The sequence below is a fragment of the Phalacrocorax carbo genome, chromosome 22 (assembly GCF_963921805.1).
Source record: "Phalacrocorax carbo chromosome 22, bPhaCar2.1, whole genome shotgun sequence".
Taxonomy (NCBI): domain Eukaryota; kingdom Metazoa; phylum Chordata; class Aves; order Suliformes; family Phalacrocoracidae; genus Phalacrocorax; species Phalacrocorax carbo.
In genome coordinates, this window is record NC_087534.1 from 7,725,822 (window position 1) to 7,738,563 (window position 12,742).

General features: G+C 51.6%; 1 protein-coding gene across 14 annotated transcripts in view; it reads left to right on the forward strand.

Moving 5' to 3' along the window:
* SCMH1 (Scm polycomb group protein homolog 1) overlaps positions 1 to 12,742 on the forward strand; it is a 75,218-nt gene that overhangs the window by 56,566 nt on the left and 5,910 nt on the right. For 11 of the 14 annotated variants that reach the window (XR_010376052.1, XM_064471620.1, XM_064471618.1 and 8 more), the window contains 3 exons: positions 424 to 624; positions 1,301 to 1,486; positions 7,486 to 7,617. Coding sequence is in view for 13 of the 14 variants with exons in the window: in XM_064471620.1 (XP_064327690.1) it covers positions 424 to 624; positions 1,301 to 1,486; positions 7,486 to 7,617 (519 nt within the window). In the remaining variant the exon portion in view is untranslated. The remainder of the gene's footprint in view (positions 1 to 423; positions 625 to 1,300; positions 1,487 to 7,485; positions 7,618 to 12,742) is intronic. The other 3 variants (XM_064471623.1, XM_064471627.1, XM_064471630.1) reach the window with 2 other exon arrangements.

Sequence of the window (12,742 nt, forward strand, 5' to 3'; positions counted from 1 at the left end):
GATATGGGCTGAGCCCTCTGTTTCCCCAGAACATAACTGGCTAATTTTCAGAGGAACCTTAAGAACCCAGTTTCCCTAAAAAGTGGGGGCTCCATTCCTTCGTCTCCTTTGAACATCGCAGGCACCTTACCTGGCTGGCATGAGAACAACTTTTCAGCCTGCCTTTGGGAGCCTCAGTGCTGGGGAAAGTGTAGGAGAAACAGCAGCAGCTTGGAAGGTGAGTGTGAGGCAGGAATAATTTGGAGGCGGTTCCCCTCTGTAAGTGGCTCCGCTGTTAGGCTGCAGGCAGGCAGTCGTGGTGGATTCCCCTTTGTGAGTGATTTGAGAGTCTTAAAATCTCAGCATCTCTCAGGTTGGATTTTAGGCATCTGTTTCTTGCTTTCTTGAGTGGGTTAATGGCAAACACGTTTCTCATCTTGGCAGTTTGCATTTACTTGAACAAGAATGGCAGCACTGGGCCTCACCTAGACAAGAAGAAAGTTCAGCAGCTGCCGGACCATTTTGGACCAGCTCGAGCTTCTGTTGTCCTGCAGCAAGCAGTACAGGCCTGCATTGATTGCGCTTATCATCAGAAAACAGTCTTCTCCTTCTTAAAACAAGGCCACGGGGGAGAGGTCATCTCAGGTGAGAACTGGCCTGCAGCACTTTGCCTTCAGAGATGTCATTGCAAGAATTCGCTCGTTGGAAGAGGTCTCTCCTGAAGCTTGGTGCAGTCATGGGCCAGGGGCAGACAGAAGATTTCTGTCTTCTCTTTCTTGCCAAACATCTGTGTCAGTGAAGCAACAGCTAGCGGCTGACTCAGAGCAGAGCAGTTACCGTGGCCTCCAGGCACAGCTGCTGCAGAAGGCAGCCTGCAGCCCTGGTATCAGCCTTGGCAGCGTTGTGCTTCGCCTACCGTCCCCAGCACTGCCTGAGCCCCCAGGAGGAGGCGAAACGGGTGGGATTCTCAGAACTCCTGACGGGAAGACAAGAAACATCCCGGTTTTTAATTTTGCTTTTAAGCCCGTGTTTACCCGGATGCTGGGAGTGCAGGCCCCTCCTCGAATGCCTTTCCATTCCCTCGAACACAGCTCCTCAGGTGCTGCAGCCCCGTACCTGATGCTGGGTGCAGCAGACTGGTTTTAGCCTGTCCCGGGGAAGCGAGCTCGCCAGCGCTCAGCCAGCGGAAGGCAGTGGCTTTTGTTTGCTCTAGTCTAGACCAGCGATGCTGAGATACAGAAGCTGGCTGTGCAGCCCTGGGCGTAGTCTCCTGCCTTTGCTGGGGGTTTACGTGTTGGGCTCTGTTTGTTTCTGTCTCCAGCTGTGTTTGATCGGGAACAGCACACTCTGAACCTGCCAGCAGTAAACAGTATCACCTACGTCCTCCGCTTCCTGGAGAAGCTCTGCCACAATCTTCGCAGTGACAACCTCTTTGGGAACCAGCCTTTCACTCAGAACAGCCACATGCAGCGCTCACACGAGTACGACCACGACAGGTATCTACCAGGTAGGAGCTGGGGCGGGGGCGGCGTTGTAGGGACCCCAGGTGCTCCGTGCCTTAACCCAGATTTTATCTTTATCTCAGGAGGCAGGTGTGCGTTTCCAAGCCCTCTCTGCAGGGTTCATTGCATCACACCTAGTGTCATGCACGTGCCCGTAGGGCTCTTTTTGCACAGGATTCAAGTTGGTGTATTTTCTGCCTGTGGGTCTGATTTCCATCTCTGCCTGTAGGTTTCCGCTCATCCGCTCATCCGTGCTGTCTCCTTGTCTTCCCTCCTCTCCTTGTCCCCCAGTCCTTCCCGCTTCCTGAAATCTGATTATAGTGACTTCATCCAGTTAGGAAGTAAGGTGAAAGACTGCATGAGGAATAGAAGAGTGATAACGTGTAGCAGGTAAACTGTAATTAGAAATGGAATTAAAACCTAGCAGAGCGGTTTCCACGGAGGCTGTGAATCTGCTGCCAGCACATCCAGCCCATTCAGAGATGATGCATGCTGCAGCAATCTGAGGCATAGGTGGCTTTGTTTTTCTTGGCATGGCTAACGCTCCACTGCGTTGAAGCAACACCCCCGGCAAGATAGTTCATGCCACGATGTAAATCGTCAGGCTGCAAAATTGCTCTTAAGTGAAAGTGGTGGAGAACAAGAAGACGGATAGTTTTCCCCGCAGTGCTGTGTAGTGCCAACGGCCCCTGGGGTGATAGCTGCCTCTCTGGGCCGGCTGTGGGGCTCTGGGGGAATTACTGCAGTCGTGGAGAGGCTGAAGGCTATCTGCACCCCCTTTAGGGAGTTGACAGTGTCTTGTGCTGACCTGATCTCCTCTCTTGCTTCCTCCACTGCCTTTCTGCCCCCCGAGTCAGCAAATAGCTGTTTGAGGACTTTCCAAAGTTAATCCTTTGGACAATTATGGCTCTGACAAGAAAAGCAAGAGTTTCTAATGTAAAAGGATAGGCGCTTAGGAAGAACTGTTTCAGGAGAAGTTGCTAAGCATGAGGCTTAGGGGCCGCAGCCTAATGCCACAGTGCTTCACTGCATCTCGCAAAGCACTTGTGCTCAGGGGAAGGGGTTAGCAACAGTGTAAAGAGCTTGAGGGTCTCGGAGGGACTGTCCTCTGCTTGTTCCACACTGATGAGCTGCCTGCAGGCTGAGGCTGTGCAGAGCCATGCTGGAGCCAGCAATGCCAGGGGCAGGGAGCTGTGCTGTGCTGTAAGAAGAGGATCTGTAGGATGTGGTTTGGATGCTGTAGCAGGTACAGGAACAGCATGTCTGGTCACTGGGACTAGAGGTTACCCTTCATGGGAACCCCCAATTAGAAGAAATCCCCATGCTTCAGTGTGGAAGTACCCTGCCATCGTGAGACAGAACAAAACCAGAATGGGAGGAGGAGGACACAGGGTCTGGGCATGGTAGCAGGCTTGGACGGAGAGGGTCCTGTAGCTCACACACATGGTTTCTAGCCACCATGAGATGTCAGTGGTGTCTGTGCTAAGAGCTGGGCTGCATGGCAGGGTGGAAGAGTGTACAGAGCAAAGTCAGAATTCAGGGAGACTCAGGCAGAGCACCAGATATGGCACGATACTGAGACCTGCCCATCTTGAACTCTTGGTTAGAGCGTTTGCAGGGACTAAAGAAAGGTGAACCACAGTCCAGAGAAGTGGTAACACCTAGTCCTGTAGTTCATACTGATGATTCGGGGATTGTTGGGCATCTGGTCATCTAACATTTTTCTCAAGCACCTGAAAGAAGATGATAAACATTGCGATCTACACATCACAGTGGCTTCTGGTGAGGGCGAAGAAACAGCACCAGCAGTTTTGAGAGGTTAGGGCTGGTCATGGAAGAAGGAGGATGCAGTTGTACATCAGCTTAAACCACACCAAGCATTAAGGCTGCCGTGGTCTCAACTTGAGCTCTGTGTGTCCTGCCTTGTTTCCTCTACTGTAGAGCTGCTCGTGTGCCTGAATGGGGCTGGTTCTTCCAGAAAATGATCACTGGTTTGGACTGGGAGCTGGTCCCAAAGTCACCTTACAGGAGCACCACTGTGGATACCGTGGAGAATCCGTGTGTGTGCTTGGGGCAGAAGGAGGGTCTGCAGCAGCCCTTAGGTCAGCTGCATCCTGGCATTCTGTCTTGCTAAGTAAGGCATAATCATGGAAATAAGGGGAAATAGGTCAAGTTTTGTACATCAGGAAACAGATTTGCAAGCAAATGGGAAGTTGATTGCAGTTAATAGGAACAGGGATGGGCTATGAAGAGTTGTGAACAGGTAGATCTGATCTGGAGCCATCTGAAACAGAACTGGAGGGACCTTCTGGACCATTGAGCCTTGGGTCCTGGTATTACAGGCACCACAGCATGCAGTGTTGCTTGGAGCTGGGGATTTTGCTTTTCCACTGGAGGCTGCTCCAAGGTCTTTTGTGGAATTTTTAGAAACTATGTTGTAGTTTCTAGCCCAAATTTATTCTTGGGCAACTTGGTATCCATGTCTCCTTGTCTTAACATTGTCTTTTAGCTTAACTTAGTTCTCCTTCTCCTGGAAGTGGTTAGAGAGCAGTCATGTCCTTCAGGGGAGCTCGCCTTTTGGCTGCTCTGGTAAGAAAGGCTCTCTGCGCTCCTCGTCTAGTGTTGGTTTGAATTAAACTTCATGAGGTGACCAGAGTGCCACCCAGCACTCTGGGGAAGAGCTCATGGGGACCTGGTGCCACAGCGCTGGCACCACCATGTTCACAAGAAATATCTCTGGAAGCTGCTTTTTGTTGCTGTGTCCTTGTAGCAGGTGATGATAAACCCGTCCTGGTCACATACGCCGGTCTTTGCATCCAGTATTGTCAACTGCAGGTTCCCAGCTCATGGGACAATGCTTCAAGTGCACATCTGTGCTTTGCTGCTGGATTTACCTCCTTTCTGGTACTCAGTTCTAGATATATTTTTTTTCTGTGTAATTTCAAATGCTACTTCATCTAGCCTGGTGTGGGAAGACATCAGCAGGTTTCATCAGTGAATCTCTAAAATTTGTGCCAAAGTTATAAAAATAGTAAATGTCGCTGGGCTCAGCATTGATCCTCAAGAAAATCCATTAGCAATTTTTGCTCTCCAACACCATGTACTGGCTCAGTGCTCTGCCAACTGCTTTTGCCCCCAGATCAGATGTTTGTGCATGTAACAAGGCTTCTGGAAATCCCCACGTTCCTTGTCTTAGCTGATGGTTCTCCATATCGAATGCCTTGCTGAATTCCAGCTAAATGAGATTGAGCACTCTTCCTCTGCGTGATAGATCAGTTACTTCCCCGTGATAAGGAAGCTGCTGGGTTAGTCTCCTCTGACAGCCGCCTACCACAGTATGTGCCGTGGGTAATTGCAGTATTTTCCCTACCCTTTCATTCAGAAGCTCTTAAAAGCCTTGCGCTACTGCTAAGGTCAGACTTGAGCATTTTGTTGCCCAAATAATTTTTTCTCCTTTTTTAAATGTCGGCACCACGTTTCCAGTCACTCTGAGCCGCGCGTCGCTGAGTTTTCCTGGAATTTGCTGCGGCAGACCCGGGGTTCCGTGTGCGCCTTCTTTCTTAAGTTACGTTTTGGCTTCCTCTGCACCCTTACGTCCCCAGTTTGAGTACGTTCAGTTATTTGACTTCCATTTCTTAGTCAATGGTGCATATTTTCATTCCTGTCCCATTCCTTTATCCTTTGAGGCCTGCCCCAGTGTTCAGCATGGCTGCGACTGGAAGTGGAGGGCGGGATTGGTTTTACTGGGTGCAGGTGGATGTCACAGAGGCATCGACACCTGAGCTGGTTGTGTAGGCACGCTCTGCAGTCGGGAGGAGGTACCAGTGCAGTCAGTGCAAGTTACAGCACCCTGAACTGGGATCTTTGACTTTGACTTCAAGTTGATGAGGTGAGCAGACTCTCGCTGACTGCAGAGGCATCTGTGCTGGCTGCCTTGGCATGGCCAACAGCACAAACCCAGGCACGGGCAGATGTGCCTCTCTTCCTCCCCACCAACCTCCCAGGTTAGGTGAGGTGAAATACCCCTCAGAGCTGTCCCGTCATTTGCCAGCAAGGACAACCTTTCTCCTTTTTTTCTCAGCCTTTACCTCTGCACGGATTCCTCTCGCTCTGTTCCCATGCACTCGTTACTTCTGTAGCTGAAGACACGGTCCCGTCTTGGACTTTGCACTGTGCCAAAAGACAGAATGAGTCAAATAGTTCACTTTGTCCCCGTACTCGCCATCCTCTGAGGTATGTGACTCCATGCTGAGCAGGTCCTTTTCATCTCCGGTAAATGATCTCCTTGTTCTCAGCATGCTTCTCAAAGCCAACGTTCACCCACGTAGATGTGGGGTCCTTTCCTCCCAGATTATTTCCTCGCTGGTGATACACATTCATGATGTTTATGGCATCTTTTGAGCTGAAGTTATTTTCTTTTTTTCCCGATGATCTGCATCATGACCGCTGAGTGCAGCTCTATGTACTACTCCATCTCTTTATTTGCTTAAAATTTATCCTTTAAAGTTGGAGACCCTAACTACAGACTTGCTTTTGGTTTTATCCTTCCATTAATTTACACCGACCTCACTTCTGATTCCCTGGGTATTCTTCTGCAACCCGACCTGTGTTTGCATTACTTTTAAAATCAGCCGATTTATAAAAATAACCAAAACCAAAACCTGATAAAACCTTTAAAAAGCATCACCTTTTGTTGTGGTTCCGTGACTACTTGGTGAAGAAGGTCATGCAGTTTTACACCTGGAGTGATCCAGAGACATCACTAAGAGCATTTTTTTGTCATGTCCATCTGAGCAACGTATGTTTCTTTCAGGGACTTGTCCTGAGGACGGTATTTGTCTTTCTAAAAACGTTACGGTGGCTTTTGATCGTACTCGTGGAGTCCCAGGGCCTCAGTAAGAGGGCAGCTTATCTTTCATTTCGCCAAAGGATTTTGATAGAACAGATATGTTTCCCTACCTCTGTATTTCTCTTTAGTCATCTCAATTGTGGCCGCCTGATGCTTCCCACCCATCTGTACCTTCGTTCCTTTGTTTGGCGTGATGCATCTCCCGTGGTGTCTGGTCCCAGTCGCTCCCCACTGTATTTCTGTCACCCATCCAGCGCCCACTCCTGCCCTGCGCCGGCAGCTGGGGCTGCTCGGCGCTGTCGGCCAGCTCCCAGCGTTTGTCTGTGAGCATTTCACCGCCCTCTCCCCGCGCACCTCGAACGCTGCAGGCTCACGCGCGTCGCCCGTGCTCGGGGCCACCGGCAGGGTCCAGCCGGGAGCGCTGGGGGCCGGCGTGGGCAGGCGGCGGCTGGGGGCTTCATTGCTTCTTGACTGACCATGCCTTGTCCAGATGCGATACAGCCACTGTATCGTTTGCCTGGCTGCTGTTCCCATCTGTGTTAGCGCTTCCATCCTCTGTGTTCATCCACCCACTGACACTTTGTGTGCAGCCTTTAGCCGCCTGCAAAGAGACACCTGGCAGCCCAGCCTGGCATCTCGTCTGCCGCGTGCGATACCGAGAACCCCGGCGCTGGGAAGCGTTTGGAGAAGAGCGGCAGCGACAGCTGGGGCGCTTGCGGGATCCATCTGGGGAAAGATTAACAATCTGAGTACGGTTTAATCAAGCACTGTGTATGGCACAGGGCGTTCGCAAATCGTCCAAGGGTTGTTCGCAAATCGTCCAAGGGTTACGTGCGTCTGAAAGGTGAAGACACGGGAGGAGCAGGAACCATGAGCCAAGGGGTAGAACGAGAAGAAATGGAATTAATCAGAGGTGATATTTGGGGTGAAATATGGCAAAACGTGGCTAAGATTCTTTATTAGGTTTCTCGCCACCCTTTTTCACTGATAAACTTGCACAGCAAAATATAAAATGTGAAGCACTGACAGATGTGCTGGATTGCAGCTTTAACAGGCTGTTACCAGGCTGGCGATGCATGCGAGTCGCAAACTCTGGCAAGACTGAATTTCCCAGAAAGTCTCCACTCCTAAATAGGGCTTGTTCTCTTTTCCTAGACAGAAGCAGTTCATTAGACGGCACTCTGCAGGGACCAGGCCGGGGTACAAAGCGGTATTCCCAAGATTCCCCTCCATACAGTGCTCCTCTCTCCCCCAAGTTACCAAAGAATGACCGTCACCCTTTGGAAGGTGAGCACAGTGTCTCTTCCCAAAGCTGGCTGTTTATAGCGACTTGCAATGGATACAGCAGGATTAGACTTGCTGTGACAAATGGAGCCGTGGGTTTAGGAGGTCTGCTTTGCTTTGTCTCTGGCATGGGATGGTGCTTGGCATTTCAAAGAGAAGTGAAGAAACCACTCTGTGCCAGGGAGGTTCCCCAGGCGGTTGTGTAAGGCATGTGGAACGCACGGAGAATTCCTTCTAACCCTGATCGTCATCATCTAATACCATGTAATGTGGGATTTAATTACCCGTATTTTAGCTTCCACTGCTATGCACGGTATTAATGGTCATAAAACTGCCCAGTTGTTTCAGTCAGTCTTCCCCTGAATTTTTCCGCGACGGTTTGCCGCAGTGTGTTGTACAGATGCTGACGTGCAGCTGCACAGCCAGGAACCTGCTGCCCTTTCCCAGGATCCCATCTTCTTCCTCACAATCCTCACAATCCTCCCTAAAAGCGGGGAGGGTCTCACCAGCGTGTGCTCCGCCAGCTAAACCAGATCAAATCACATCCTGCAGCGCAGCATCCGCCGGGCAATGCTGGTGCAGATGTGCTGTGCCACGTTCTCGAAAGCAATTGCAGAAATGTCCTCTGTGGTGTGTGGTCGTAGGTAGGAGATTTCCAGGGGTCAAGGTAGCCAGAGGACTACCTGAGCCTGAGCAAGTCTTCAGTAAATACACTTCCACCTTCCCTTCTGTTTTGAACTGCACACACTCCGTAATGCAGACTGGAGATTAGGCCTTACTGAAACCTTTTAATTAACTGATGGTGAAATCTGCCAAGGTGTTAGTTCTTTGTAGTCGGTCCCTGAAAAATTGCTGGAGGCTCTTTGCTGGCGTCAGAGTTCAGTGGCTTTGTGCTCTGTTGTTGTCCCTTTAGAATCACCATCTCCCTGGTTCTTGCGGGGTTTGCTGGGCTTGGGTGGTTCATCCCAGGTTTGAGAGTGCACAGCCGCCCACGTGCTGTGGTGTAATTTTAGTCCGTGCCCATCACTGTGCCCGGTGCTCGTCGGCATTCCTGACCCCGTATCTACGCGCAGCTGGCCTGAACTCGCACCCTGCCATGGACAGTTTTCTAGTAGCCTTAGTATCTGCCCTGATTAAAATTGCAGGTTTGTCATATAGCTGAAGCGAAGAACAAGGTGACACGTGGGACCATCTCATCTATTCCAGCATACTGACAAGTCCAGAATTGTTCCCTGAGGCCCCGTCTGTTGCTTACCTCTAGGCACACGTCCTTGCCGGTCTCCTTGACATTATCCTGTAATACACCAGCCGCTGCACGTAGGTAGCCATTAGCAAAGCCTGTCCGCAAATCCCCTGCTGACAGTGGAACTCGCAGCGTTTCACCTGTTGTTGAAGCGCAGTGGAGTGCTCGAAAGGCCGAGGTGCCGCGCTTAGGCGGGGAGTACAGTACGCTGTTGTCAGTGGAGAGAGAAGGCTTCCGTGCTGGGTAATTCCGAGGAGGAAGGCTGATTCTTGGTCTGCTTCAAAGCCTGTTCACTTGCCTCTTGGCCTTTGAGTGGGAGAGGCCACCTGGGTGCCCAGAGTGCTCCCGTGTCTTCTGCAGAGGTAAAGGCAAGTGGGCAGAAAGTGAGGGTGATGATCCTGTGGGTGTGAGAACTTCCTACAGCAACACGGTCTTGTTCTGTTCTTGGTCCGAGCAGGGGCTGTCCAGGGCAGGGAGAAATGAGGTGCAGTTCCAAATTCCATCTAGAAATCCCTTTTATCCCACAGCTAAAACTCTATTCATCCTCCTCCACTATGAAATTTAAGTACAAGCAGGAATATTTGCATTTCAGAGGGTATATTTTAGGAATATGAGCCTGAAATACTCAGATACTGAATATTTCTGGAGCAAGGAGGTGCGTTTCTCACGGTGATGAACTCCCCAGCAGAGCATATTCTGGCTTCAGCAGTGCCAGACAGCAGAACCGGAACAGTTTCCAGTTTGCCAAATTGAAGGCAGCGAGTAGCAGTGGGAAGTCTTCATTCATCATGCCTTTGGCAAGAAGTCAGGAAGATGAGGAGGGGATCTCGCCTCTTATATTGTTCTTCCCCTTGCATCCAGTGGCATTTATGTAGCTTTTTGCTTAAAAGCTGCAGTTCCAGCACAGTGGGGACCGGCTTTTCAAAGACCACCATTTGTTGGAAAACAGTGGGTGTTTAGTAGTTGTAAAGTCAGATTTATGCTTGTGGCCAAACTCCATGTTTTAGCAGTAGAACAACGCTCTTGAATCTATAGCACTATTTGTTTAATTAAACTGCCCTGCCTCGCCATCACTAATCGTGGCATGTTTTCCTACAATGCTTCCAATGCAAGCCTTTATTTAAAACTAGCAGTTCATATAAGAAAGTCTACCTAAGAATTAACCACCTCCTCACTCCGAAGCTAGTTATCAAGGGCAAAAGGATCCTGGATGGCGCATACGCCTGGACGCGCTCGGTGCCCTGCCACCTGCAGAAGCATGTTGCCTTCTGCTACAGATGATTCACAGGGCTAGAAATCATCACCCTCTTGCCTTGTTTCCCTCCCCCTTTTCTGGAGGTATTGTTCATCCGAGCAGTTCTCTCTGTGTTTGTATTTTTAAGAAAATCTTACATCTCTATTACACTGACCCTCCAAAGAAGCCTTCAGCTCTGCTGCGATATTTGTAGCACGACCAAGCACTCACTAGTCCAGAGACAGGTAACCTGAGGGCGACCGCGCAGCCTCCCGAGCAGAACGGTGCAACTCCCCAGCTGCATCACCTCTTCCTCCTTTTTGGATGTGTGATCGTAAGCACGTGTGAGAACATGATCACATATTTGAAGAATGCATCACAGCACGTTCGCGTCAGTGTAACGACAGTGTGTTAATTGTTGAGTTACATATTTTCTGAGGGTGAGTTTTGGGTCCTCTGCGTTGCACCAACGTGAACCTGTGCTCATGGTTTCCCAGGTCCCAAGCTGTAGTCTTCGCTAGCTGAGCCCAGAAATTCCCTCTGCTGGCACAAACCCCCTCTGGTGAGCTTCGGGGTCTCCACAAGTGGCGAGACGCACGTGCTTGCTTGACCCAGCACATCTGGGGCGAGTGTCCTGGGCCTTCCCGGCAAGCTGAGGCTGTGCATCACCTCGCTGGTTTCCCTGGAGGATGGAGATGAGCAGCGCAGCCCCACTCCCGTGGCCACAGCCGCTCTCCTGTTACAGAGCGCCCAGACCAGTGCCCAGGGCCGTGCCCGCTGACCCTCTCGTGCCTCTGCCCTTCCCCGTGAGTCAGACGTCAGCCACTGCACAGATGTTTAATGGGAAGTGGTTTGGGTTTTAAGCAGAGCTGTCCTGTTGGAGAGGAAACCAAATGTAATTGCTGTGAAGAAGCTGCTGTAAAGTGCATCTGGTGTAAGTCCCATCTGCTGTGTAGGTCTGTCTGGGCCCAGGCCAGGGAACTTCTGTCCCCCCCTGGGCCAGAGCAGCCAGCTCAGCACCTGGTTGGCATCCAGTCTTGTGCCGAAATGGGATGGTGGAGAAGTGGTGCAGGAGCGGAGGAGGTGTCCAAAGTTACTCAGCAATAGTCATGAGTCAGACAGCCTCCTTTTATGGATAGAGAGCAGGTGAAAACACATCTACTCGGGCGGGAAGCCAGTGACCCGTGGGCCAGCGCAGAGCACAGGCCGGTGGGGGAGGAACAGACGTCGCATCAGCGCTGTTCTTACGTGAAATTTTAAGGCTGTGCTGCTGGTTTCTGAGAACGTCCCAGAGACCTAAAAGCAAAGAAAGGCAGAAATGCCTCAAGTGCAGAGTGACGAAGCCCACGAGATGGAGGGTTGCAGTTATGCAGGCGATAACCTCACATCTGCTTCACTGAATTGCCAAACAGCTAAACAAGAGGGGTGTTTCCATTTTGTAGCCTTATGAGATTAAGCCGGTATGGGCTGGCTGCCTCCAGCCGAACTCACCTCTGAGATCTCTGCTCAAACAGGGCAGAAGCACTGAAACCAGAGGATCCCAGTTCACAAAATAGTCCTATAGTTCACAGAAACCAGATAAAACTACGTGCCTCCAAGAGAGGCTGCCCCACTTGGAGGGGCGCAACCTCTGCGACACTCGGGTACTGCTTGATGCCACGGCAGGCTGCGTCTCCCTTCGCTGGAGCACGGCAGCGTCAGCTTAGCAGGAAGGTTTGGGAAAGTCTCAACAGCTTTTGGGTCTCACGGGCTGCAGCATCGACTCTGCGCCCTCACCGCCATCCCGGTTCAGCACAACCCCGCTGTGCTTCTCACGGGCTGCTCCCGTGGTCCAGCAAGTCCCGGGGAAGAAGCCCCAGGCCTGGCTGCGGCGGTTGCCCAGGTTTCTTCACCCTTGTCGCCTACCGTGGTGTCTGAGCGGCAGCTGCTCAGGACTGTGAGCTGACCTCAGGGTCTCTGGGGACGCTGGTGGAGGAGCTCCAGCTCCCGGCCAGGTGCGGCGGCCCAGCCCAGAGCGCGCCGGCAGTACCCCTGGTCATAGGAGCTGCTTTCCTCTTCGGCTGTACGGACGTGCCAGGTATTTCATAATAAAGAATGCAGGTTTTGAGGATGACTATGAGGCATCGGGTCCACCTGGAATGAGACTAGGTTGTGCGTGCCGTAGTAAAATCTACAAACGTGTGGTCCTGGGGTGAAGCTGCGACAGTATCACAGCAAGGGGAGATCTCGCTGGTTCAGCCAATACAATATATCACCCTGGATAGTCTCCTCAGGTCCTCCATCCCAGTACTGTCACTGACAGCTGAAAATTAAATGTGTTTCTGGAAGAGGTGAGGAAGCCAGTCTCGTGCCGGGACCCCTGCCCAGGGAGAGCCCTCTGCCCCGTCCCGCCCGCACGTGTCCCACGGAGGCCGTTGGTGGCTGGCTTGGGCAGGCAGGGAGAGGGGCCCAGCAGGAGGCCGGGGGGGGGTGAGCAGCTGGTCGTCAGCACCTTGCTTTCGGGGCCGGAGGATGAGCACGCTGTGAGAGCGTTGCCAGGCCATGTCAGTGCAGCTGAGCTGCTCCGAAGAGCCTGCTCCACACGTGCGCTGCTATCCGGGCTACAGCTTGAGGCTTACTAAATATCCCCCGCAATCCCGGTCGCCTGGGCC